This window comes from Monodon monoceros, unplaced genomic scaffold (assembly GCF_005190385.1).
Source record: "Monodon monoceros isolate NGI ecotype Baffin Bay Population unplaced genomic scaffold, NGI_Narwhal_1 Super_Scaffold_18, whole genome shotgun sequence".
Taxonomy (NCBI): domain Eukaryota; kingdom Metazoa; phylum Chordata; class Mammalia; order Artiodactyla; family Monodontidae; genus Monodon; species Monodon monoceros.
In genome coordinates, this window is record NW_021703774.1 from 82,105,351 (window position 1) to 82,133,229 (window position 27,879).

Sequence of the window (27,879 nt, forward strand, 5' to 3'; positions counted from 1 at the left end):
GCCTTCATGATTTTTGTTGTATCATTGTGCCAACTGAACAATTATCTACCTAGTTCTTTAAACTAATGCATTTATTTAAATCTAGCATCATTCTAAACAAAAATATTCATAAAATCATGCATTTGTTTATGCTGGTTGTATTTCCCAAAACACATTAAAATCAACACTAGATAGTAAAGTTAGAAATGTTCACTCCCCCTGTCACTGTCTGACTTCTACCATTTGGGAATCCTGGACTAGGGTCTTCAAGGGTGGTCTACAAACTAGCCCATTGGGTAGAGGACCAGGCCTTGCCTTTGTTCCTCCCTCAACTAAAGTGGACTTTTAATTATTGCCTCTTAGGACGTGACCTTGTCCTGTGGCCGCACCTCACTCTGGTTGCAGGGATTTTCAGTCATAGAAAATGAGGGCTGTCCCAAGGCTGACTCCTTGTAGTAACTCAAGGGGCATTTCCTGGAATTCTGGGGATGGTTATTGTTATTCTAATTTTACAGAGGGGGAGATTGTCTCAGAAACATTAACTAACAGACCAGAAGAGGAAGAGACAGGATTCAAAACCAGATCTTTTCAAAATTCTTTTAACTACAGCATAATAGACCATAGGGCCAGATATTTTGGGGTGGACATAACTTGAAATGAATCAGGCCATACACATAACCGCCACCTTTGCCTATGGGTGGGAACCGCATAGAGGAATGGGGCACTAATGTGGCTTCTGAGATGAAAATTGTATCCATTGAATTTCTAGCATTTCTATATATCAGTAATAAACAGTAACAAACTCCCCTAATACTTCCTCATTACACACATCCCACTAATATTTACTAGTTCAAAATCTCTATTCCCCACTAGTCAGGGACCATGTCTTTCTTATTCACTGCTGTGGCCGCAACACTTGGCCCAGTATTTCGCACAAAGTAGTCCCCTAATTAGTTTCCGTTTAATTCACCAGCCCCTCACCGCAAAGGTCCTCTAGCCCAGGTGTGCGGGGTTGGGAGGTAGAATGAGGTGGGCTGAGACAAGCCCGCAGGCAAGAGCAGGACTCACCATGACCACGCTGTCCAGGCACCTGCACAGCAGGCAGGAGGAGGCTGGTAAGCCCTTCAGTCGTGTTCCATACGTGGATCGCGTGTATCCTGCATCCTCTGCCATGGAGCAGACCGCCGCCGCCACCCAGATCTGTCTGTGGAGGTGGTTTCAATCTGTCCAGATCAGAGAGCAGAGCAGAGCAGTGATGCATTTATTCCACCCAAAAAGTAACTGTTGACAGCCAGCCCCACGCAAAGCCCCATGCCAGGCACCGTGGAGGAGACAAATGTAACTCAGGCTCGCACTGACTCCCATGCCAGGCCCCTGAGTACACAGATCCACCAGCCTAGGTCTGCCAATTCCTTGTGCAGTGTTCTTTCCACAACAGGACCGCCTTCCAAAAGTGATGCCCGAGCTGCCAGGATTAGGAACATTCTTCCTGCTGTGTCCTCTGGAAGGATGCAACTGAGACTTCCCCACGAGGGACCTGCAGTGAGCTAGTGTGAGGGTTCAAGGGAAACAGGACTCATCCCACCCCAGGAAGCTTCCAGTGGTGGCTGAGTCAGTATCTAGATGAGATGGAGGGGGTAAGAAGGATCTGCTCTAGGAGGGCTGGATGGGGTAAGATGTGGGGTTAGTGCCTGGGGGCCAGGAGCAGAGGGAGAAGCAGGTATGTGGGGCATGTGAAGCACTCTCTTTGGGGCTTCAGTGACCTGGGGCTTTCTGGCTGGTTCCTGTCAGGGGAGGGGGCACTCCTCCCTAAGGTAATAAACCCACAAGCTCCTTCCGCAGCCTCTGCCCCTCTTGGGACCAGCAATGACAATGGACCTAAAGCCTTGTGCTTTGTGCTTTTGGCATTCAGCACTCTTTTCTCATGAGGTTTCTACCCTTTAGGCTCCCCAAGAGCCAGGGTGTGCTCTCAGGACGCCTGTGCTCCCCTCCGTGGGATGGGCCACTGTGGATACAGCAGCCCACCCCATTGTGAGGCATTTCAGTTGCGCAGGCAGATCAAAGATGGAGAACCAGGTAAAAGAGCTTTCGGGAATCCTAAAGAGATGATATAATGGGTGGTCTACACGGGTTTCTCAAACTTGGCACTATTGACATCTGAGCCAGATCATTCTTTGCCCTGTGCAGTGCAGAATGTTTAGCAGCTTCCCTGGCCTCTATTTACTATGTAGTAGTGAGCAGTTCCCCAGTTGTGACAACCAAAAATGTTTCCAAGCATTTCCTATGTCCCCCGGGGAGTAAAATAACCCCTTGATTAAGAACCACTGCTGCATAGTCTTCAAGGCTTTAGGTTTGAATCCTGGCTCTATCATTTGCTAGCTGTGTGAGCACTGCAGGTTGTTTAATCCGGGCCTCAGTTTTCTTATCTGTAAAATGGGGATAATAATAATACCTACCTCATAATATTGTTATGAAATAAGTTAACATGTACAGAACAGTGTCCAGCACATAATAACCACTCAATCAGTGCTATTGCTCTTATCACCAGAAACCAAATGCAGATAAAGTGGAATGTCAAAAAGACTGCTCCATAAACACTCACTGTGGTACAAAAACAAGAAATTTAAATCATTCATTCATTTTCTGCCCTGCTTATTTCTGGTAAACTATTTGAGGCAGCTTAAAATAAAAGCACACACACTACTGGGCAATTTAAAGAAAAATTTTTTTACAACACAAGGGTAATTTTAATATTTAAAGAAATTATACAGATCACAAGTAAGCACTAATATCACTTAGATTAATGAGGACAGGACATAAAGCACAAAAGTTTACAGAAGAAAATAACATGAAAAAAAGTTCAGCAAAGATATAAAAATTAAATAGCAACCAAAAATAAGCTATTAAAAAAGTCAGATTAACGGATAAGAGGCAATGAAACTGATACTTTCATATATTGTAGTTAGAAACATGGCAAATTAAAATTGATTGAGATTAATAACCATGAAAACTAGAGAGGGGAAGTTAATTTCATCAAGAACTCAAAATCAGATGCAGTGTTCACTTAAGCAACAGACAGAAACCTGAGCTTCCTAGCAGCCACTGCAAAAATAAAAACACAGCCAAGAGAACTCACCACCAGGACCTGCAAGGTCCATCTAGATTTAGAAAACCATCTTTGTTTTCCCAACTTCCAAATGAGATAAACTTTGTTCACTAAGCCCAAGAGGAACTTTTATCAAGTGAGTCCTAACACAAGGGCCTTGAGTAACAGAGTTAGACAATGCTTCAACAGCAGTTCTGAGGCCATGTATCAGCGGCAATTAAAGCTCATTTAAGGCACCACACACAACTCTACACCTCTGCTCTGGCCCCTCCTCCTGCACGGATGAATGAATTCCCTGGATATATGCCTGCCCATCTAAGCACAAGTTGGGGCTGTCAGGAGAAGCAGCCTCTCCCCACTGCCTGCCCAGCTGACGTGCAGGCCCCTTCCAGGCTTACTGGCAGGGCTGGTGGCCCGGGCATGCTGCCAGCTGCTTAAACACTCCTGATGGCTTGGCTCTCTGACTGCAGCCCCTCAGTAAAGGGAGGCCTATAGCAGAGACTGGCACTGAGGGCAACACTGTAGCCAAATTCCCCCAGCACTGTGCTGAATGGCTCCCTGGGGGTAAGGAGGCAGGCGAAGGGGCCAGCTCTGAGTGTGAAATAAAAGAAGTAGGGGCTAGGAGCACCCGCAAGGCAAAGGAAAACAGTCACCTGAACAGAACATAGTGAAACCAGCTCCTTGGGACCACCCTGGTGGCACAGTGGTTAAGAATTTGCCTGCCAATGCAGGGGACACAGGTTCAATCCCTGCTCCAGGAATATCCCACATTCCACAGAGCAACTAAGCCCGTGTTCCACAACTACTAGAGCCCACAAGCCACAACTACTGAAGCCCACATGCCCTAGAGCCCAAGTGCTGCAACTACTGAGCCCACGCACCGCAACTACTGAAGGCCGTGCGCTCTAGGGCCCGCGTGCCACAACTACTGAGCCCGCATGCTGCAACTACTGAAGCTCGCACGCCTAGAGCCCGTGCTCCACAACAAGAGAAGCCACTGCAATGAGAAGTCCGCGCACTGCAACGAAGAGCAGCCCCGCCGCTCACCACAAAGCCCATGCACAGCAATGAAGACCCAATGCAGCCAAAAAAAAAAGAAAAAAGAAAGCAGCTTCTTGCCCTCTTAACCTCACTATGCCTCAGTTTCCTCTTTTGTAAAATGGGGATAATATTGACCCATGTGGTTATTGTGAGGATTAAAAGAGTTCTACAGGGCTTCCCTGGTGGCGCAGTGGTTGAGAGTCTGCCTGCCGATGCAGGGGACACGGGTTCGTGCCCCGGTCCGGGAAGATCCCACATGCCGCGGAGCGGCTGGGCCCGTGAGCCATGGCTGCTGAGCCTGCGCGTCCAGAGCCTGTGCTCCGCAACGGGAGAGGCCACAACAGTGAGAGGCCCTTGTACCGCAAAATAAAAATTAAAAAAAACAAAGAGTTCTACATACAAAGTGCTTAGAACAATGCCTGGCACACAGTAAATGTTAGCTACTATTATTGTTATTATTTTTGCCCTCAGCACTCTTCTGTGTATATCCTAGACTCAAGCAACACATCTCCTGGAGGGTCTCACAGTGCAGGGAGGTGATAGGAGAAGGTTTCTGAACTTTGAATCACTGTGTAACCCTCAGCCTAGAGACTAGCAATGGGACCAAGTACTAGTTCACAATACACAGGAGGAGCCTTGAGCATGGAGTACTAGTCCAGCCCTGCCACTAACTGGTGCCTTGGTGCAAGGGCCTGGGGCCTTGGGCATATCCTTGCTCCAATCTGGGCCTCAGCTTACTCACCTACAAAATGAAGAGAGGGGACTAAATAATTCCTAACTTTGACTATGCATCCAAATCACTTCAGGACATCATAAAATGCAGATTCCCAGATTCTGGCACGAATCCAAGTCTGGAAAGGGAGACCGAGAATCTGCATTTTAATGAGCTCCTTGGAGAATCTTGATGTTCAGTCAGGTTGGAAAGCCACTGACTAGCTATGCTCTAAGGCCCTCTCCAATATTCATGTGCTAAATTAAAATCACAGACTCATGGAGCAAAAGGAGTTTGCAGTGATCATGCACCTTAGGGGCCCAGGGCAGATGGCCGCTCGCCTGTGAGAGAGCTCCAGAAGAATAATGCTAATGCCCTTGATGCTCTCCCAGGGTTTAATCAGCCCTAGAGGTGAGAAGTTATACTTTCTGTCTAATCAAACACTCTATCTCAGCAATCTACCTCCAACCCTGAGGGCTTTGTTCTCAGAGTTGTAGAGCAGGGCTATTTGGTGCCCTTCAGCACAACCTTCATGACCTTGAGTGCTGCTTGAAGTCAGCCTGGTCCCAACAATACTACTGGTGAGATGGCTTTTGATTTTGGCCCTTTCTTTCCATTCCCACTGCTGCTGCCCTAGTTTAGGCTGTTAATACCTCTTGCTTGGACCATATAACAGCTTCCCAGCTAATCTTCTGCCCTTCGATCTCTCCTCTCTTCAATCTCTCCTTCATGGCATCAACATTTTCCTAACCCCAACTCTGACTGCATTACATCTCCAGCCTACAATCCTCCATGTCTACCAATCAAACCCTAACTCCTCAGCCTGTCATTCAAGGCCTTTCAGCACATTTTTGCTTTTACTATGTCTGTGAACAGCAAATGAGATCACACAGGCCACATTTTTGCTTTTATAGCTTATTGCATTTCTCTTCCATAACCCCCTCTGGCCAAGAGCCACCCTGGGCTACAACTGACTTTCTTGAATATTTTTGACAGAGGGTTTCCCAAACTTGAACACTGTGGAACATCCTCTCCCCACCATTGTCTGTTTTTCAGGGCAAAATACTGAAAACATCTCATGGATACTAAGTGATTCACGGAAGTCAGCTTGGGAAACACTCTCTATGATATTCCACCTGCTTATCAATGACTTGACTCTCTATTCTGGGGTCTGCCCAGGTCTTGAACTCCAACTCAGAACAACCACCTAAGGCTGTCATGCCTGCCCTCTCTCCATCTGGCTGTTTTTGAATACTGTAAAGGTCCTACAGCGACGTGGAACTAGAACACTAGTCTATCACCACCACTGTTCCTTCTTTGCCTTCCTTCTTGAGCTGGTACCTCATTTTCCCCCGACGTTGAATTTCTCAAGGCCCGTCTTGATTTACTTACATGAGCATGGGTGGCCATTCAAACATTTTTGTTTTCCCAACTTCCAAATAAACAGCCTCCTCTTCTCATTAGCAACTTTAGCAGGTAAATATCTACCCCTCTTGGGGCTACTCCCCTTTCCCACATCTATGACAGACACTGTTGACTGATCACAGCACTTGCTCCTAAGCCCCAGATGTGATGATGTAGATTCAGAATCCTTCTCAACACTGTTCCCCAGGCAGGTATTATCCATCAATCAAAGTTGGCATGCCAGTTGAGACAGTTCTACTTACCATCAATGACCTAGTTGATTAAATAGCTAATGTGTTTACTAGAAAAGCTCTGTTGAGTTTCAATTTCAACTCTCTATGGAACCTTAAACTAGTCTCTAGTTACAGCCTATCTATTCCAAGTCTTTTAGGCTGGAGGATCCGGGCTGTGGGAGAGGCTCTATTAGAAGTCTAATTTGGCATAAGAATTAGAATAAGATTGCCAAGGTCAGAAGGGCTTCAACTAAGAACTGTCCTGGAGCACAGGAAAGAGACCACCTCCCATCTCTTTCTCCTGCCAAAACCCAAAGAAGTGTCTGGTGAGCTGGCTAGGCTCTAGCCATAAAGAAGAGCACCTGAGCGGCTACAAGACAAATGACAAACTACCCCTAGAAAGATGAATCTCTGGGGCAAAGAGCAATTGGAGATGCCTTTGATGTCCCTCAGCAGCGGCAAGGTTTTCAATTTGGCCTGAACAAATGGAACCATCATCATTGGAAACACTGATATCTTCAGTCAGGTAGCAGGCTGCTCCGGTTTCTTCTCTCTCCTCTGCCCCCTCCTTCTCCTCCAAGCTGATCACATTTCCTTGGTGATTTTCATGCTTAGTCAGTAGGTCTTAGGGCACAAGTTTCAATTCCATAGGGACCTTGTCCATATAAACTACTCTGTACTAATGTTATCCTCTGTACGGTATACTCCTTCCTTTCCTCCTTCCATAAGTGCTGATTAAACACCTACTATGTGCTATGTGGCGAGCACCACTGTGGAGAAGAAAGCCCTTGAACTGCAACGGGAGCCACCAGGGGAGGCTCTGTGGAGACAAAGATAATGTCACTGCTCCGATCAGCAGAAAAATGCATTTCAAGTTACTTTCTCTCTTCTTGAGATCTCAAAAGAGCTTTAACTGAGTGGGAGCAAATTGAGAGCCTGGCAGCTAGAACGCAGGAATTCCAGGGAATTCTACAAAATCACGAAGAGTCCCCATACGGTGAACACAAACCAGACTCAAATCCGGAATACAATTAAGAGAGATCAACAGAATACTCTCTAGCCTTTAATTATTACCGGGGACTGTTTAAAGTGTTTTATATATATTAACTCTCTGAATCCCCACCATAATGCTATGAATTAAATATTTTATTCTCATCATTCCAAAGATGAGAAATAGAGTCACAGAGAGCTTAAATGGCTTGCTCAAGGCCAGCAGCTAGGAAGTGATGGAGCCAGGACTTGAACTCATGTGGTCTCATTGCAGAGTCCTAAAGTACCTGAAATATGTACATTTAACAACAAAGAAAGTGTTAATTCATAGATTGGAGTGGCAGGGGGATGGGGGTGGATAATAACTGGATGGAGCTTTTGATCCCAAGAGAGTCTATCAAAGACAGAAGGGCTTTTTTGTTTTGTTTTGTTTTCTTGGGCACACTGTGTGCCTTGTGGGCTCTTGGTTCCCCAACCAGGGATTGAATCCTGGCCCTTGGCAGTGAGAGCGTGGAGGCCTAACCACTGGACCACCAGGGAATTCCCGACAGAAGGGTTTTGGTAGATGAGAAGCTCAGAGTGCCTAACATGCCCTCCTACTTTTAAGGAAGTCCTCACAAAGGCCAGCCACTCCCCCAGACCCACCCACATCTCCTGGTGTCCCCTTGACAGATAGCAGACTGGGGCCCCAGTGCCTGACCCAGCTTACAATGTTCATGTTCTTGAATGCCAGACGTGGAGACAGATCTGCATGGGTCCCTGTAATAGCAATCCATATTTTTGACTGGAAAAAAAATATGATGTAGTTAGTACCCACTGCAGCAATGTCACTTGTCCTAGAAGCCTGAAGCCCTAACCTCTAGACTGGACTCTACCACGTACTGTCCCTTGATTTGGTTTCTTCATCTGTAGATGTTTTTTCATTCATTAAACAATTCTGAGCGCCTCTCTGTGCCAAGCACCACTGCTAAACCCTGAAACCACTAAGTTGAATTCAGTAGTTGCCCCCAAGGAACTCACTATTTGCTGGTAGAGACAGACAGGGAAAAGGGTCCTTACAATGATGCCTTGTGTCCTCTCAAGGCTCTGGAAACCAAGGGACGGCCCCACCCTGTCCCTCCTCCCTGGGAGTCTGGGAACAGCAAATGAGATCACACAGGGGAAAGTGCTTTGTAAACAGCAGAGGGTGAGAATGAGGTATGCGGGGAGGAGGGGAGGGCCATAACCCAGGAACTGTCTGCCATGTCTGGAGAACTTGCGCAGGCAGCTGACCAAGCTAAGTGCTCCGTCTGGGTCTGGGAGACTGGGCAAGGCCCCCTGGATGTGAGGGGACAAAGCCTGAAGCCCTGGGCTCACTCTCCCAGCCGGCCAAGCCCAAACCTTGCTGCCCAGGCCAAGCTACTCTGGGCTCTGCGTGGCAGGAACCTAAACCTGTGTGATGCTGCTGGGAGCTAGGCGCTTTTGCGGACCCCTGCCACCCGTGATCTCTTCAAGGTTGTAGCCTGAACGTGACAAAGGCCAGGTCTCCCCTCTCTTGTGCAACCCGAGGAGCCCGATTCCCATGAATCGCCTTATATAATGAATATCCCTGAGAAATGTTGGCCCGAGGTGACGCCAGCCACTGCCATTCTCTGTGCTGAAGCGCCACCTAGAGGCCAGCTCTAGCTCAAACGACTGGGTAGGTACGTTTCAAAATTTGCCTCTGCAGGGCGAAACGCGGAAAAGAGATGTTAAAAGGACTAAAAGGCAAGAAAACGGCAGAGGACCAGTAAGAGAAGCCCATCAGTCCCTTCACCAGGCCCCCTGTCGTCTGCTGAGTCAGGAGCTGAAATGTCTCAGCTTCTCACCGGACAGGGTTTCCTCCATGGCTAGGGACCAGTGTGAGAATGTCACTGTTTCTCACATACTGTAAATTCTAGACCCGAAGAGCAAACACGCCAAGAAAACCCTCCAGTTCGCCCTGCAGCCCAGACCCCAACCACCTGCTCCTCCTCTCCTACCCTGAAGTTCAGACTCTCTGGCTAGCTTGGGAAAATGGTTTTTCAGTGGATAAGTCCTCCTCTTGGGGAGACTTTGCTGATTCTGCTTACATTTCTGGAATCAGCTAACCTACACTGAGCATGAACACACATTTATCGTGGGCCATTTATTCAGAAGTAGCTGGGTGAGTCTACAAAGGCATCAAAGATAAGCCAATACTTCAAAATCAGCACAGAGTTATTTTTGCCTGAAGAAAATCCAAGCCAGATGGTAGCAGAAAAATATCAAGAAAAGTAAACCGAAGCTCTCAAACTGAGCAAGGAGTTTTTTTTTAAACCCTCTTACTTTAGGTTTTTCTCTTCAATCTTTTGCCAGACCTGCAATTTAGTTTCCTACTACTGAGCTTACTGAACTCAAGTATAATTGGAAAACAAGATACATAAAATATTCAAGGTCTCATTGTCCATCAAAGCGTCCTAGTTTATGCTGCTTAAAGATGGCACTATGTGCAGTATCCCTGGAATACCCACAGGGGTGACAACACGTCTTTGCCTGCAAGCAGCTGCTGGTCCCTCTTCCCACCAAGGACAATTCAAACTCAGGGTAAGCCCTGAGGAACCTGGGGAAAACTAGAATCCATTAAAAAGCTACAGCTGTTTCTCATGGATAAACTGCAGTCCACTGACTGGCCAAAGAGCCCAGAGGAAGTGAAGCTGTCATTTCCTTCACCTATACTCTCAAGTAAGTTAGATTTACTAAAACTGAAATTTGCTTCTCCCCGGTAGAAACAATTCCGCTTGGTGTTCACAGCAATCTCGATGTGAGATCCTGAGATGAGTATTATTATCATTGCTGCCTTGCAGAGAAAGAAACGGAGGCTAAAAGAAGGTGAGTAATTTTCCTGTAAGTGAAGTAGCCAAGGTTTGAACTCAAGTGCTCTGCTTCCAGTTTTCCCAAGGTCACCATCTCTCTTGGCATGAAGTCAATGTATTAAGTACTGAAGAGAATATTCTGAAAAACAATTCAGTTTGCCACAGATTGTTGCAAGAATTCTTACACAGGCATTAGGACTACACTTTAAGGTGGAATTTGTAGACCAGGGATGACCCTCATTCAGAAATAATGCTCACTGGAGGTCAGTTCACACAATACGCTTTCTGGGAGGCTCAAAGTTTCTCAATTAAACAAAAAGACTTCTTTTGATTTTGTTTCCCACTTCATCCCTTTCATTGAAGCTAGACAGGCTCTTTGTCCCCTAAAAAATCCCATGCAAGTGTTGTAATTATTATTCTCTGATAAAGTGAGTTTCCTCCTGGGAGAGAGAAGAACAACAACTAAACAAAAATTGGAAGAAACAAAGGCACAATAGGGACAGTGGTGAGGATGGTCTCTTCACCCAGAAAAACTACAGTATTTCAGAGCTGGAAGGGACCCTGAGAGAATCTGATGACAGTCCAAATGCTCTCTTGGCAGATGACATCAAGACCCAGCAGTTAAGCGACTTCCCGAGATCACAGCTCTGAGTGGCAGAGCTGATCAGAATCCCAGTCCAACTGGTTCCTAGCTGAAGGCACTTTTCATTTAATCAGTTTCAGGAGATTGTATCTTGTTTCTAAATAAAATCCAGCTAGGAAACCAAATCTCCAGGGATACCCCTGAAATGACTCTTTGGGGACACTCCCCATCTTGAGCTGTTCCAGATGGGATGGGATGGGATGGGAAGGGGAGGGGAACAGAATGGAGAAGAGGGGAAGGGAGCGGAGAGGAGGGCTCCTTTCTGAGTGCCCATAACAATAGCCAATAGTGAAAGTTTGTTGAGCTGTGCTGGGCATCGTGCTTAGAACTTTAAATGCATTAGCTCCTCCCAACAACCGTATAAGGTAGGCATGATTTTTTCCACTTTACAGAAAAGGAGAACGAGGTACAAGGAACTGGCTTAAGCTTTTACAACTTGTTAAGAGGTGAAGGTAGGATTGGAACAGCTCTGTTCTACATCAAAGTCCAAATCAGTGACTTAAAAACCACATAGTAAATGCAGGGCCCAGGGAAACTCAAATTTTGGCTGTTCATAGGGAATCCTCATATACTAGTCAGCTGCCTCTACAGAAAACCACAGACACGGCCTAGCTTGAAAGAGGGCATTTCCGCCATGGATGGCAGATGCGGGACTTAGGAGCTTAGTTTCTTGCTTCTTCTGCCCAAACTTTCTTACTGGATGGGTGGGGGAAGAGTAGGATGATCAATACGGAAGAAAACATTCAGGACCGGAGGTTTAGTGGGGACAGAAAGAAAACAGGCTTGCTTTTTAAACCAAAGGTATTCTAAAAGCCCACTCTGCCTTCAAGAGCTACAGAAGAAATTCTATGCCATTCTTAAATTCTTTCACTACCCCCAGTAACCATTTCACTAACAGATCTTACATATGCTAGAACTTGAATTAGACACAATGAAGGACTTCTGGGGAAAATGAACCAGCTATCTCTGTAAATTGGAATTTCTCTGTATAGAATCCCTTTCCTGGAGGGAAGAAATATACCCAGCCAGTTCTTAGGGCCTTCTCTAAATTAAGACTGCCCAAAGGAAGAAACACCAAGACATTCAACAGGGGAAGACGAGGAGGTAGTTTTCAAACTACTTGCCTCACTGGGTATTAAAGTCTTTCCAGCTCAAAGGGCCTTCAGGAAATGGTACATACTCAGAGGTAAGACAGGTGACTAAGGTGTCAGAGAAAACTGGTGCTCTGGAGGAGTGGGGCCCAGGATTCCAAACTCCTGCCAACATGATGCATTGCTTTTTCCCCAAATCTGGAACTTATTGTGATTTTGTGCTTCTCCAAAAGTCAAAAGTTCTCAACATTACACACTTGAATCTTTTTTAACATCTTTATTGGAGTATAATTGCTTTACAATGTTGTGTCAGTTTCTGATGTATAACAAAGTAAATCAGCTATACATATAAATATATATCCCCATATCCCCTCCCTCTTGCGTCTCCCTCCCACCCCTCTAGGTGGTCACAAAGCACCGAGCTGATCTCCCTGTGCCATGCGGCTGCTTCCCACTAGCTATTTTACATTTGGTAGTGTATATATGTCCATGCCACTTTCTCACTTTGTCCCAGCTTACCCTTCCCCCTCCCCGTGTCCTCAAGTCCATTCTCTACGTCTGTGTCTTTATTCCTGTCTTGCCACTAGGTTCTTCAGAACCTTTTTTTTTTTTTTTTAGATTCCATATATATGTGTGTTAGCATACAGATTTTTGTTTTTCTCTTTCTGACTTACTTCACTCTGTATGACAGACTCTAGGTCCATCCATCTCACTACAGATAACTCAATTTCGTTTCTTTTTACAGCTGAGTAATATTCCATTGTATATATGTGCCACATCTTCTTTATCCATTCATCTGTCGATGGACACTTAGGTTGCTTCCATGTCCTGGTTATTGTAAATAGAGCTGCAATGAACATTTACACACTTGAATCTTAAGTTCTTTTTTCAGTCAGAGCTCATCGGTGTGGTCCCTGAACCAGCCCCAGGTTACTTGTATAAAGAACAGGGCCGTGGAAGCAGCAATAATTCACTGTTTGATGACAACTGTATTTCTTCTCTGCACTAGCTATTTGTGGCATGGAACATATACTCATGCATCTGTCTCTGGAACTTGCCCAGAAGAATAATAATTCAAGCTACCCTCTATCACTGCTGACCTTAACCACATGCCTATTGTTTTGGTTTTTGGTTTTTGTATTTTTTATAATATTTATTTTTTTATAGAGCAGGTTCTTATTAGTTATCCATTTTATATACATCAGTGTAGACATGTCAATCCCACTCTCCAAATTCATCACAATACCACCCCCACTCCCCGCCACTTTCCCCCCTTGGTGTCCATAAGTTTGTTCTCTACATCTGTGTCTCAATTTCTGCCCTACAAACCGGTTCATCTGTATCATTTTCTAGGTTCCACATATATGCGTTAATATACGATATTTGTTTTTCTCTTTCAGCCTTACTTAACTCAGTATGACAGTCTCTAGGTCCATCCACATTTCTACAAAAGACCCAATTTCATTCCTATATATGGCTGAGTAATATTCCATTGTATATATGTACCATATCTTCTTTATCCATTCGTCTGTTGATGGGCATTTAGGTTGCTTCCATGACCTGGCTATTGTAAATAGTGCTGCAATAAACATTGGGGTGCATGGGTCTTTTTGAATTATGGTTTTCTCTGGGTATATGCCCGGTAGTGGGATTGCTGGATCATATGGTAATTCTATTTTTAGTTTTTTAAGGAACCTCCATACTGTTCTCCATAGTGGCTGTATCAATTTACATTCCCACCAACAGTGCAAGAGGGTTCCCTTTTCTCCACACTCTCTCCAGCATTTGTGGTTTGTAGATTTTCTGATGATGCCCATTCTAACTGGTGTGAGGTGATACCTCATTGCAGTTTTGATTTGCATTTCTCTAATAATTAGTGATGTTGAGCAGCTTTTCATGTGCTTCTTGGCCATCTGTATGTCTTCTTTGGAGAAATGTCTATTTAGGTCTTCTGCCCATTTTTGGATTGGGTTGTTTGTTTCTTTAATACTGAGCTGCATGACTATTTATATATTTTGGAGATTAATCCTTTGTCCCTTGATTCATTTGCAAATACTTTCTCTCATTCTGAGGGCTGTCTTTTCATCTTGTTTGTAGTTTCCTTTGCTTTGCAACAGCTTTGAAGTTTCATTAGGTCCCATTTGTTTATTTTTGTTTTTATTTCCATTACTCTAGGAGGTGGATCAAAAAATATCTTGCTGTGATTTATGTCAGAGTGTTCTTCCTATATTTTCCTCTAAGAGTTTTATAGTGTCCTGTCTTACATTTAGGTCTCGAATCCATTTTGAGTTTATTTTTGTGTATGGTGTTAGGGAGTGTTCTAATTTCATTCTTTAACATGTAGCTGTCCAGTTTTCCCAGCACCACTTACTGAAGACACTGTCTTTTCTCCACTGTATATCCTTGCCTCCTTTGTCATAGATTAGTTGACCATAGGTGTGTGGGTTTATCTCTGGGTTTTCTATCCTGTTCCGTTGATCCATATTTCTGTTTTTGTGCCAGTACCATATTGTCTTGATTACTGTAGCTTTGTAGTATAGTCTGAAGTCAGGGAGTCTGATCCCTCCCACTCCGCTTTTTTCCCTCAAGACTGCTTTGGCTACTCGGGATCTTTTGTGTCTCCATACAAATTTTAAGATTTTTTGTTCTAGTTCTGTAAAAAATGCCAGTGGTAATTTGATAGGGATTGCACTGAATCTGTAGATTGCTTTGGGTAGTATAGTCATTTTCACAATTTTGATTCTTCCAATCCAAGAACATGGTATATCTCTCCATCTGTTGGTATCATCTTTAATTTCTTTCATCAGTGTCTTATAGTTTTCTGCATACAGGTCTTTTGTCTCCCTAGGTAGGTTTATTCCTAGGTATTCTATTCTTTTTGTTGCAGTGGTAAATGGGAGTGTTTCCTTAATTTCTCTTTCAGATTTTTCATCATTAGTGTATAGGAATGTAAGAGATTTCTGTGCATTAATTTTGTATCCTGCAACTTTACCAAATTCATTGATTAGCTCCAGTAGTTTTCTGGTGGCATCTTTAGGATTCTCTATGTATAGTGTCATGTCATCTGCAAACAGTGACAGTTTTACTTCTTCTTTTCCAATTTGTATTCCTTTTATTTCTTTTTCTTCTCTGATTGCCGTGGCTAGGACTTCAAAACTATGTTGAAAAAGAGTGGTGAGAGTGGACATCCTTGTCTTGTTCCTGATCTTAGAGGAAATGCTTTCAGTTTTTCACCATTGAGGACGATGCTGGCTGTGGGTTTGTCATATATGGCCTTTATTATGTTGAGGTAGGTTCCTTCTTTGCCCACTTTCTGGAGAGTTTTTATCATTAATGGGTGTTGAATTTTGTCAAAAGCTTTTTCTGCATCTATTGAGATGATCATATGGTTTTCAGTCTTCAATTTGTTAATATGGTGTATCACATTGATTTGCATATACTGAAGAATGCTTGCATCCCTGAGATAAATCCCACTTTGATCCTTTTAATGTGTTGTTGGATTCTGTTTGCTAGTATTTTGTTGACGATTTTTGCATCTAAATTCATCAGTGATATTGGTCTGTAATTTTATTTTTTTTAGTATCTTTGTCTGATTTGGTATCAGGGTGACGGTGGCCTCAGAGAATAAGTCTGGGAGTTTTCCTTCCTCTGCAATTTTTTGGAAGAGTTTGAGAAGGACGGGTGTTAGTTCTTCTCTAAATGTTTGATAGAATTCACCTGTGAAGCCACCTGGTCCTGGACTTTTGTTTGTTGGAAGGTTTTTAATCACAGTTTCACTTGCATTACTTGTGATTGGTCTGTTCATATTTTCTATTTCTTCCTGGTTCAGTCTTGGAAGGGTACACTTTTCTAAGAATTTGTCCATTTCTTCTAGGTTGTCCATTTTATAGGCATAGAGTTGCTTGTAGTAATCTCTTAGGATGCTTTGTATTTCTGCAGTGTCTTTATGACTTCTTTCCTTCTGCTAACTTTGGGTTTTGTTTGTTCTTCTTTCTCTAGTTCCCTTAGGTGTAACATTAGATTGAGATTTTGCTTGTTTCTTGAGGTAAGCTTGTATTGCTATAAACTTCCCTCTTAGAACTGCCTTTGCTGCATCCCATAGGTTTTCAATCATCGTGTTTTCATTGTCATTTGTTTCTAAGTATTTTTTTATTTCCTCTTTGATTTCTTCAGTGATCTCTTGGTTATTTAGTAACGTATTGTTTCGCCTCCATGTGCTTGTGTTCTTTACGTTTTTTTCCCTGTAATTGATTTCTAATCTCATAGCGTTGTGGTCAGAAAAGATGCTTGATATGATTTCAATTGTCTTAAATTTACTGAGGCTCGATTTGTGACCCAAGATGTGATCTATCCTGGAGAATTTTCTGTGCACACTTGAGAAGAAAGTGTAATCTGTTCTTTTTGGATGGAATGTCCTATAAATATCAATTAAATGTATCTGGTCTATTGTGTCATTTAAAGCTTCTGTTTCCTTATTAATTTTCTGTTTGGATGATCTGTCCATTGGTGTTAAGTGAGGTGTTAAAGTCCCCCACTATTATCGTGTTACTGTTGATTTCCTCCTTTAGAGCTGTTAGCAGTGGCCTTATGTATTGAGGTGCTCCTACGTTGGGTGCATATATGTTTATAATTGTTATATCTTCTTCTTGGATTGATCCCTTGACCATTATGTAGTGTCCTTCCTTGTCTCTTGTATCATTCTTTATTTTAAAGTCTATTTTATCTGATATGAGTATTGCTACTCCAGCTTTCTTTTGATTTCCATTTGCATGGAATATCTTTCTCCATCCCCTCACTTTGAGTCTGTATGTGTCCCTAGGTCTGAAGTAGGTCTCTTGTAGACAGCATATATATGGGTCTTGTTTTTGTATCCATTCAGCAAGCCTGTGTGTTTTGGTTGGAGCATTTAATCCATTCATGTTTAAGGTAATTATCGATATGTATGTTACTATGAGCATTTTCTTAATTGTTTTGGGTTTGTTTTTGTAGGTCCTTTTCTTCTCTTGTGTTTCGTACTTAGAGAAGTTCCTTTAGCATTTGTTGTAGAGCTGGTTTGGTGGTGCTGAATTCTCTTAGCTTTTGCTTGTCTGTAAAGCTTTTGATTTCTCCATCAAATCTGAATGAGATCCTTGCTGGATAGAGTAATCTTGGTTGTAGCTTCTTCCCTTTCATCACTTTAAATGTGCCATGCCACTCACTTCTGGCTTGTAGAGTTTCTGCTGAGAAATCAGCTGTTAACCTTATGGGAGTTCCCTTGTAAGTTATTTGTCGTTTTTCCCTTGTTGCTTTCAGTAACTTTGTCTTTAATTTTTTTCCAATTTGATTACTATGTGTCTTGGTGTGTTTCTCCTTGGGTTTATGCTGTATGGGACTCTCTACACTTCCTGGACTTGGGTGGCCATTTCCTTTCCCATGTTAGGGAAGTTTTCGACTATAATCTCTTCAAATATTTTCTCAAGTCCTTTCTCTCTCTCTTCTCCTTCTGGGACCCCTATAATGCGAACGTTGTTGCATTTAATGTTTTCCCAGAGTTCTCTTAGGCTGTCTTCATTTCTTTTCATTCTTTTTTCTTTATTCTGTTCCACAGCAGTGAATTCCACCATTCTGTCTTCCAGGTCACTTATCTGTTCTTCTGCCTCAGTTATTCTGCTATTCTTTCTAGTGTATCTTTCATTTCAGTTATTGTATTGTTCATCTCTGTTTGTTTGTTCTTTAATTCTTCTAGGTCTTTGTTAAACATTTCTTGCACCTTCTCCATCTTTGCCTCCATTCTTTTTCCGAGGTCCTGGATCATGTTTACTGTCATTATTGTGAATTCTTTTTCTGGAAGGTTGCCTATCTCCACTTCATTTAGTTGTTTTTCTGGGGTTTTATCTTGTTCCTTGATCTGGTCCATAGCCCTCTGCCTTTTCATCTTGTCTATCTTTCTGTGAATGTAGTTTTTGTTCCACAGGCTGCAGGATTGTAGTTCTTCTTGCTTCTGCTGTCAGCCCTCTGGTGGGTGCCTAATGTTTTTGAGCGAGAGGAATTCACAAAGGCTTTGGTGGAACATTTAAAAGGAACACACAATTAAACTATTTGATCTGGCATATGACTCAAGAGCAGCCACTCATTCCACATATGGGGTTGTACTTGTTGATTTAAAAAGTCGGCTTCTCCTTGGGAGAGAATAAAATATAAGCTTAAAAGCACTTACTCTTGAATGCTCCAAATACTTTGCTTCTTTGTTCCCAGATGCACTCAACTTACAATCATTTATGCTGTAAACACGTGTCAGTTTTTTGTGTTCTGGCAAAGCATCGTGCAGTGCTACAGTCCCTTTTGTTTGAACCGCTGTGTGGCTGGGGATGTGTGGCGCTTCAGAATTGCAAGCGTGCCAGCCAGTGTGTTCATCAGTTTCATTTCCAGTTTCTCTACAGTGCATTTCAGTATACAAAGCATTGACTGGGGTCAGAGAAGCAGCAGCAGCTCAGTGAAAGACTATGGGCTTCAGATCATGTGACTGTAAGCAACTCATTTAGCCTGAGTTATGAGAAAATTCTGCCAACCTGTCTGGGTTATTGGAAGGCTGTATTTAGTTTGCTCAGGATACTGTAACAAAATACCACAGACTGCATGGCTTAAATGAAAGAAACTTATTTTTTCACAGTTCTGAAGTCTGGAAGTCCAAAGTCAATGTGTCAGCATCTCTGATTTCTTCTGAGTCCTCTCATTGGCCTGCAGATGGCTGCTTTCTCGCTGTGTCCTTCTCGCACATGGTCTTTCTTCTGTGCATATGCAGGTCTGATGCTCAAATTTCCTTCTTCTTATGATGACACTGGTCATATTAGATTAGGGCCAACCCTAAAGACCTCAATTTAATTCCCTTTAATGATCTTATACAGTCACATTCTGAGGTACCGGACATCAGGGCTTCGATTTGAGGGGCCTGGAATTTGAGGGACACGGAGTTCAGCCCATAACAAAGACTAAATGACAAAGTAGGGCCTTGATGAAAGCTCACATTTTTTCCTTTCTTTGACATGGGGGAAGAACCTGTGCTTTGGAATCATAAAGCATAATTTCAACTCCTGGTTCTATTGCCTGCTAATTATGTGATTTTGGCCAAGTTGCTTGTTTCAACATCTGTAAAATGGGAATAAGACCACCTCCCTCAAACCACTGTTGTGAAGATAAAGTGCTGAGTATGTAAAGTGCTTAACAATACCTGGAAGGGGTAGGCAGAATGTATTTGCTAATTTTTCATTATTTGTTCCTGGCAATAATTGTGATTAATGCTTCCTACTTGTCTCTTGTTGTCAAAGAGCTCTGGCAACTGGCCTTGACGATGGCCTGCGAACTAAATAAACAAAGTGACCAAACTTGAGATTCCTAGAGATTTCAAGATTTCTTGATTGGCTGAACAAAGCAGCAGAGGTGGCAGATGGAACATCCCCAACAGAGCCTTGATTACACAAGTCCACATCAGACCCCCGGAGCATCAAACCATCTCCTTCCCAGTATGACCACCCTTGTACTTCTGCTTTCCTTAGCCTATCTCGTGACAGAATTTCCCCTATAAGAAAAGTCACAGGCAGTCCGTCCTGAAAGCACTGTCAAGACAGACAACAGGACTGGAACACAAGCAGCATCTACAAAGGACTCTACCACACAAGTGAGGAGCTTTAGACCAGGGTGAGGTAGCTGAGCTGAAAGGTGTTGTAATTGTTACTTCTAGTCAGGGAAGACTCTAGACAGAAGCCTAGTTCTCTGTTTCAACCACTGCAAACCAGCAAGTTTAAAGGGAACCTCCAGAAATGAGCAAGACCAACCCCCATCATGACACATAACCATGTTACTACATGGTTGCAGTAGTGCTACTCCAAAAGTGGTCTGCAGATCTTGCCTATCTGCGAATTCTTTGCTACTAGTCCATGACAAAGCACAGAATAAGCACTTAGAAACTTTAACAGCAGTTTGACAGAATACTTTTATATGTTAAATCTATAACAAAAACTTTACACTTTTATTTTGTGTCCTTTATTTTTCTAGAAATTCATTCTTATTATATTTTACAAAAGTAATGGTCCATGGCAACTGGTCCTGCAGCACAGACAACTTCAGCACTAGGTTACAAGCTTCTAAATAGCGGAGTGCGAATAAATATCTTTCATAACTCAGCAGGACCCTACTACTGGGGCCCTAGTACATCTCATTTCAAAACAAAAAATATGATAAAACCATGGCATTTTCCTTCATTCCACCTAATAAGAAAACGATAGTCAGGAATAAAGTAAAAATCAACTTCCAGTATACATTCCAGTCCAGACTTTCACCATATTGAAAGTGATCAATGTCCAGAGGCTTTTATTCCAATGTTTATAAAGACTGGAGACATAATACTCTGTTCAGAACTGGAAGGTATCACAGTGGGAAAAATCCTGAATATGAGTCAGAAATTCTGCATTCAAATTCGGGCTTTAAAAGCTTTTTGACATCGTGTAGGTGATAATCTAACTGAGCCACTTTTGTTAACTACAAAAAGTGGAGATTAAAATCCTCTGCCCAATCTACATCTTAAGAGTGCTGCGAGAGTCAAATAAAATAATGTCTGTGGGATGTGCCTCATAAAGAATAAAGTGCAGCACAGGTGACGATGGGATCAGTATTGTCAGCTCAGCCTTCAAAGAGTTGACAGACTCAAAGGAAATAGCCCCTAACATGGTACAGTGAGGAAGCTGACCAGAATACTGACATTCTTCAAATATCTTGTTAAAGATTTACCAGATTAGAAACACTGCCTTCAAATTCTTCTCGGTGCAGAAAGCACTCTTGTTTTCTAACAAACCATTAGGTGTGTTTGTTTTCATCCTGCCAAGTGTACAGCACCCTGGTGGGTAGCATGAAGGAGAAAGAAGAGAGTGCACAGTGCCTGCCTGGAGCAGCTCACAGTGCAGGGTGCACCAGTGGCAGGCTCGAGGCTGTGTGTGTGACTCTTAAACACGGCAGGAACTAGAGAAGGGCAACTCTTTCCCATTTTAACTTGCACAGCTATTTGGAAACCCTCTCAAAAGGATCACAAACTTAAAAATGAACCATTTCATTCCTGTCCTTTAGGCAAGAGAAGACCAGAAAATCATAATGTATTTTAGCTTTATTGAAGACATATTACAGTAGACAAACAAGTAGACAAACACATGCTTTATAAAATATACATTCTCATGTGTGAGAAAATATAAATAGACACTAGAAATGGCCACACTGAACACAACAACTTGGCTTATAACTCTCTTTAGGTACATCTAGTACCAGGGCTGCTCAGACTGACATCCTCTGATAGGGGTAAAAGGGAGAACAGGGGGAAAGTAGAGGGTAGAAGTAGTCTTTCAATGGATCAGGTGGCCACTTTAAGTAGCCAAAAGATATTCCAAGAGCACTTGACCCCCCGATGATCAATTTCTCTTTAAAGACAGAGTTGACAGAAGATCAGTCTACTCCTTACATTTGAAAACAGGCTCAAATCAAGCTTTTTATTCACCTTCACCCCACCTATTGGTGGAGATTATTAGGATTGTTAAGAAACACTCAAACACACAACCTTGAAGGAGCAGGTCCCAATATTACTCCTCACCCACGCATGCACGCACACACACACACACCCCTACCCCTTACTACCCACAAAACCTCCAGATGATTTGTGGGCTTTCAGGTGTTGTTTTGTTAAGAGAAGCTTATAACATATCTCAATTCAGAACATGTTATTTTTGTCAACAAACGAGGAGGAAGGGAGGAAGGGGGGAAGGAAGGAAGAAAATTAAGGCTAACTGATGTTGGCTTAGATTGTACTCCAAACAAAAATGTTTTAAATTAGAAGAGGGAAAAACATCTGCCACAGTGAACTGGGAAATAGACCACGTAAGAGAAAAATGAATCATTACTTACAGGTTGCCTAAAAATCTTAGCTCAACTTTCTAAGGTCCAACTGTTTCACAATTACTTCAGTAATCTGCATCAAGAAGCAAAGTAAGAAATGGAGGCTGTAGCATAAAATGACAGCCAATTTACCTCGGATACTCCATTACCCATTTGGCATTTCTGTGGATATTAAAATGATAAGAAGATGCCATAACACACTCGGGTAAAATACTGGGTATAAACTTGAACATCACAATTCCAACCCCATTCCAAATGGAGTCCCACTGACACAAAGAAACAGGAATAAAAATTAAAGAGTAAAAGGGAAGGTTATAATACATTATAGGCTTTAAAAGTTTTTCTTATGGTCATACCATTTGGGTTAGGAACCTTATAGATTTTCTCAGAAGAATAAGCCCAGAGTTTCATGTTTTCAGCCATTAACACAAAACTGGCTCCTTTTGTCAATCAAAGAACATAATCTTTTAGTTTAAAAAAAAAATCTTTTTAAGTGTTCCACACTTACTGTATATAAAGAATTCTGAAAGACAAAGTTTTAAGCCTGTCTTGCTTCTGAAGATTTCCAATGATAAAATTGAAAGAGAGCTAAAAGTCATCTTCCCCATATTTGATTTCAATGCAGAAATTTCTTCAATGCTATTAACAGATGATTATTTAGCTTCTGTATATACTTTTTCCATGAAAGGCTGATTATTCCAATTGTCAGACAAATCTAATTGTTAGAGTGTTAGCTTATATAGAATTATTGGCAAGCGTGTACTACATCTCCCTGTAACTTCTTCCCCACTGATATGACCCCTGTCCGCTGGAATAAAAAGAGTGAATCTAATCTTTGTTTCATATGACAACCCTTTAAGTAACTAAAGACTTTTATCATCTCTCCCTTTTCTTAGGAAAATGGATAACAGAGTCTAAGTTGCTTAACATCTTAATGTTTCTTTTACAACCTGCCAATGGGCAATGTGAAGGCAACTGTTTTTAAATATGAAAGTTACCTTACAGAGAAAATACACATTTAAAGCATTCTAAGATGGCACATTAGAGGGAATGGCACACTGGGCTGGGTTTCTGGTATTTCCTATCCTACAGATTAACTAACATCTAGGGAAAGCACTTTAGAGGCTACTGAGTGACAGGCAGCCAACGGGTCAGGCATAGACTGTGGCAGGAAGACTTGGAGTACAAGCACAATATTATTTCTTCTTCCAGGTATACTTACAGAATCAGTCTAAGAGGGGCACAAACAAATTAAGAGAATTTATGTATCCCTACTGATATGAAGTGGTAACTGGGACAATATTTCTCTCAGCATTTTAGTTTGCCTTGCTTTTGCAACATTTTTGATTAAACTGGTGGCAGGCAGACATTACACTGATGGGAAGAAACACAGATGAGCCACTAATCCAGTTTATAGTAGAGCATTTGCTATATGCTCTACATATGCAATACTGGAAAATTTCAGGAATTCCAACTCCTATAATTAGAATTTATGAAATTTACTATTTTTTAAGACCAGGGATAGGCTATTCACATTTAAACAAATTCCTGACTAGTTTTTCAGGCAAGTTTTTTAGTTATTTAGGAAAGCTAGCAATACCTGGGAGGACATCTCAACCATTCGAGTTGACAGAGAACCTGGCTATTCGGGAGACAAGCCTGACACCACTGGCAGTAGAAAGACCACTGCTAAAGCAGAGGCAGCAATCATGTATTTTAAGTTTTCTAGAGCACTGGTTTGCAGCCTGTTTTTTGTCCTCTCACATGTAACAGCTGATGCTCACTTGCAGCCTTGTTCTAACTCCACTTTTTTCACTAAATAAAGTCCATCAGAATGTCAGAGTACTATAATTAGAGAGATGACCTTGAATACATTAGAAAGGTGAGTCACAAACTAGTTACAAATTAGTTGTGGCACACTTCTCAACTGATTCTGATACTCTGGTGTATTGTAATACTAGCACTCAGACCTGGTGTTCTGGAGGGCAATGGGTGGTTCTCAATCTACTCAAGATTCTTTATGTTTACTGACACTGTTTTAGAAGCTGAATATTTCTTCTCCTTATGAGGATTTCTTATAGCATTACTCCTGCTAGAGAGGAAATAAATCTGGCTCAAGTCAGAGTAAGCAGCATCACTCCTGTTCTACTCTAAAAAATATTTCACGAAAGCAGCTTTTTATTAGAGTAGATAATCTTCCTTGATTCCAGGAGGGATCACAGATTCACAGAATGTTACAGCTGGAAAGGGCTTTAAAGCATCTAGTAAAATGCCCTCATTTCATAAATGAGAAAGTCAGGCTGAGATGTAAAGGGACTTGCCCTTGATGACACAACTAGTAAGCAGCAGAGCTAGGAACTAAATCAGGTTTCGTGATTCTAAGTCAGTCCAGTACAAATTATACTACAACCTAGTAAAGTAAGAAGATGGATCAGAAATTGAAGGGAGAAGAAAATAGTGATACTTAAGGAGTTCAAAGTGAAAATGAAGAGAGGCTGACAATTTAAAAAGGAAAAAGACAAATGCATGATGGCATAAAACAGCTAGAAAAGTGCTGCTGCCTATGGGAGAAAAATTTAGGATTGAAAAACAGTATGAAATTCAGCTAAACTTCCTGGCAAAGAGCTGAGAAATTATGTGAGTTTAAAACCCTTGAAATGCACAATGACTTAGAAATAGATTATTTTCATTTAAGTGGTTGAAGTCATCTAGTATGTAACTAGTCCTCACTAAGTTTAGAGGATAGAATCCAACAGCCTTTTTTTTCTGAAAGCAGAAAGAAAGAAGAGCTTTAGTCCATTACACTTTATTAGAGCACTAAGTCTTTTGTTTACATAAAACTTTTTGCTATCAGAAATTCAAGAAAACTTTTTGGCTTAAATAATCACTTGTACAGGGCTTCCCTGATGGCGCAGTGGTTGAGAGTCCGCCTGCTAATGCAGGGGACACGGGTTCATGCCCCGGTCTGGGAAGGTCCCACATGCCGCGGAGCGGCTGGGCCCGTGGGCCATGGCTGCTGAGCCTGCGCATCCGGAGCCTGTGCTCTGCAGCAGGAGAGGACACAACAGTTGAGAGGCCCGTGTACCGCAAAAAAAAAAAAAAAAAAAAAAAAAATCACTTGTACAAAACAAGGACCACTCTAAAGCTTTACAGTATAAGAATTTCTGCACGTTCTTCTACTCCCAAAAGCAGTCTTCCCTTCTTAAGACATACTGTGCATTGGTAGAAGAGATATTATTTTAAAAAACACACACACACACACAGAAAAAAAGCAATCTTTGGTTTCCTCATCAACTAAGTACTTTGCTGAAGGAAGATATTCCCCAAACAAGTTTTCCTTTATCTATGTGCATATAACAATGACAAGACTGCTAGTCGTTTGAAAAAGCCTTTTTGAAAGATTATATTTTGAAAGATTATATTACCTGGCACTTGTAAACAGATGACAAATGATTAGCTGTACAAATCTTTAGGCATAAAGAAAGTGGTTAATTACACCAAGATTGTGTTTGTGTGTACACAATTACTAGGTACCCTGCTTCTATACTTATACTTCTTAACAAATACGTATTTAAAACTTTAAACAAAGTCTTTGGATTCACTAAACCAAGTTGTACAAAATCTGTGGTCTGAGAAGCAGCTGTCAATATTATAACTGAATATTATATATAATTTTGGCGTATCAAAAATATTTACATTGCAACACATATGACCAATGAATACGAAAATTATTTATAAATGCACATATATATACAGTGAGATCCCTGGGCGACAGGGACCAAAAAAAAAAAAAAAGAGAGAGAGAGAGAGAAAGAGAGAGATTCACAAGAATACAAAACACTCGACCTAGTAGTAGTTGGTCAAGTCTGGGATTCTTGTCGAAGACCTTGAATATCAAAGCCCCACTCTCAACTATAGGATTAAAACCACTGCAGAATCCCAGGCACACTTCCCGGGGGGCTCCAAAGTTATTTTTGTTCCTTGGAAGGCAAAATAGAACAGCGTTGTTTACTCAGGATCATTCGGTAGGTTGAGACAATCCAGGGTGTTAAGCAGCAATGAGACTCTCCCTAACAGGCAATGAGCACCTGGGCACATCCCAGTAGAACCATAAGACAGCACTCTGTCCTCTATCTTCCTCCTCCTGTGTTGCACATTTTCTATTAGATGTACCCATTTCTGTCAGCCATTACCCTTTCTTCGTCAAGTATAAGCCCAAACAAATGTCTGGGCCCCCTTGATGTGGTCAGATGTAATTGTAGACAAAGAGCAAAGCAAATGCTGACTTTGGGGTTTCTTCCAAACTCTGAGGTAGTAAATACAAAATCAACTAATTTGAGTCTGCCCAGATTTCATTCTGGAGTGAGTTTCATGTGCCCTCACTGCCATCTTGAATGTTCCGAGTCCTACTAAAATCAAAAGTGTGGTCGTGTAACCTGTGACAGGGCATGGGGGAAGTGGAACAGTCTGGATCACTCTCTGCCAGGCCCTCGTTTTGATGGAGTTGTGGTGACTCAAAGACTGACTGCTGCGATAAAGGAGGATGAGGCATACCTGGTTCTTTGCTTATGTTCCACAGAGGCCGCTGCAAGGGTTCTGAGAACGAGAGACAGTAATAATTATCAGTGGTGAATGGAAGTATAAAATTAATTTTCTAAAACTTAATTTTCTTCTACCCAAGTCTTCAAAGAAATAATAAGAAATAACCCAGTATTCCTGAATAAGGACGTTAAGATAAAATGTATACTTGCCATTTTCTTAGCAAAAACAAAAAAAAGAAAACAAAACAAAAACTGAAACCATGGTCTTTCAAACACTTCTACTCAACAACTTTACCAATTAATTACTGAAACCATGCTGTGCCATCTGCTTTCACCTATTACTTGTGTTTCTACTGCTATAAAACTTAAAACTCTTTAGACACGTGGAAACAGACTAAAAGAGAATTAGTATCCATATAGTAATGAAAGTTGCACAATACATAAGTAAAAATTATTGATTCAGTGCAGTCATTGTATCTTTAAATAACAATTAAATGCTTATCTTAAAAAAAATCATTTTGGGCTTCCCTGGTGGCACAGTGGTTAAGAATCCGCCTGTCAATGCAGGGGACATGGGTTTGAGCCCTGGTCCAGGAAGATCCCACATGCCGCGGAGCAACTAAGCCCATGCGCCACAACTACGGAGCCTGCACTCTAGAGCCCACGTGCCACAACTACCGAAGCCCGCATGCCTAGAGCCCGTGCTCTGCAACGAGAGAAGCCACCACAATGAGAAGCCGGCACAACACAACGAAGAGTGGCCCCTGCTCGCCGCAACTAGAGAAAGCCTGAGAGCAGCAACAAAGACCCAACGCAGCCAAATATAAAATACATACAATAAATAAATTTATTTTAAAAAATCATTTTAAAAATAAACAACCATTCCCCTCCAGCTTCTAGCAAGCCAATAACTCTAACAACAAAATAATAACCAAAAGCTGGTATTTTAAATCAGGTTATCTGTACTTTGGCTTCAAAAATATGCATTTCTCATTATTATTTACTGCAGTGGTGGGCTCTTTCCCCAGAGAACATTTACTGAAAGTTATATTAACTTCATGGGGATGTATTTTGGGAAAAGCTAGCCAAACATTCTAGAAACAAACACTCAGAAATAAAAATAAAACCCATGTGCAAAGTAAGCTAGAGCAGGGTTTTTCTCAAGCTTTAATATTCATACAAATAACCTGGAGACTGTGTTAAAATATAGACTCTGGTTCACTAGGTCTGGGGTGGGACCCATGCTCTGCATTTCTAACAAGCTCCTAGGTAATACTGATGCTGACAGACCACACTTTGAGTAGCAAGGAGCTAGAGCACCCTAGCTAAGGAACAAGCGATGCACCAAAGCACTCTCATTTGCTGATTTCCTCAC

General features: G+C 42.0%; 1 protein-coding gene across 4 annotated transcripts in view; it reads right to left on the reverse strand.

Annotated features, from left to right (window-relative positions):
* Window positions 1-21,188: 21,188 nt before the first annotated feature.
* LRIG2 (leucine rich repeats and immunoglobulin like domains 2) overlaps window positions 21,189-27,879 on the reverse strand; it is a 66,412-nt gene continuing 59,721 nt past the window's right edge. For all 4 annotated transcript variants that reach the window (XM_029228419.1, XM_029228420.1, XM_029228421.1 and 1 more), the window contains one exon: window positions 21,189-26,559. In XM_029228419.1, coding sequence (XP_029084252.1) covers window positions 26,333-26,559 — 227 coding nt within the window. In that variant the 3' untranslated portion in view covers window positions 21,189-26,332. The remainder of the gene's footprint in view (window positions 26,560-27,879) is intronic.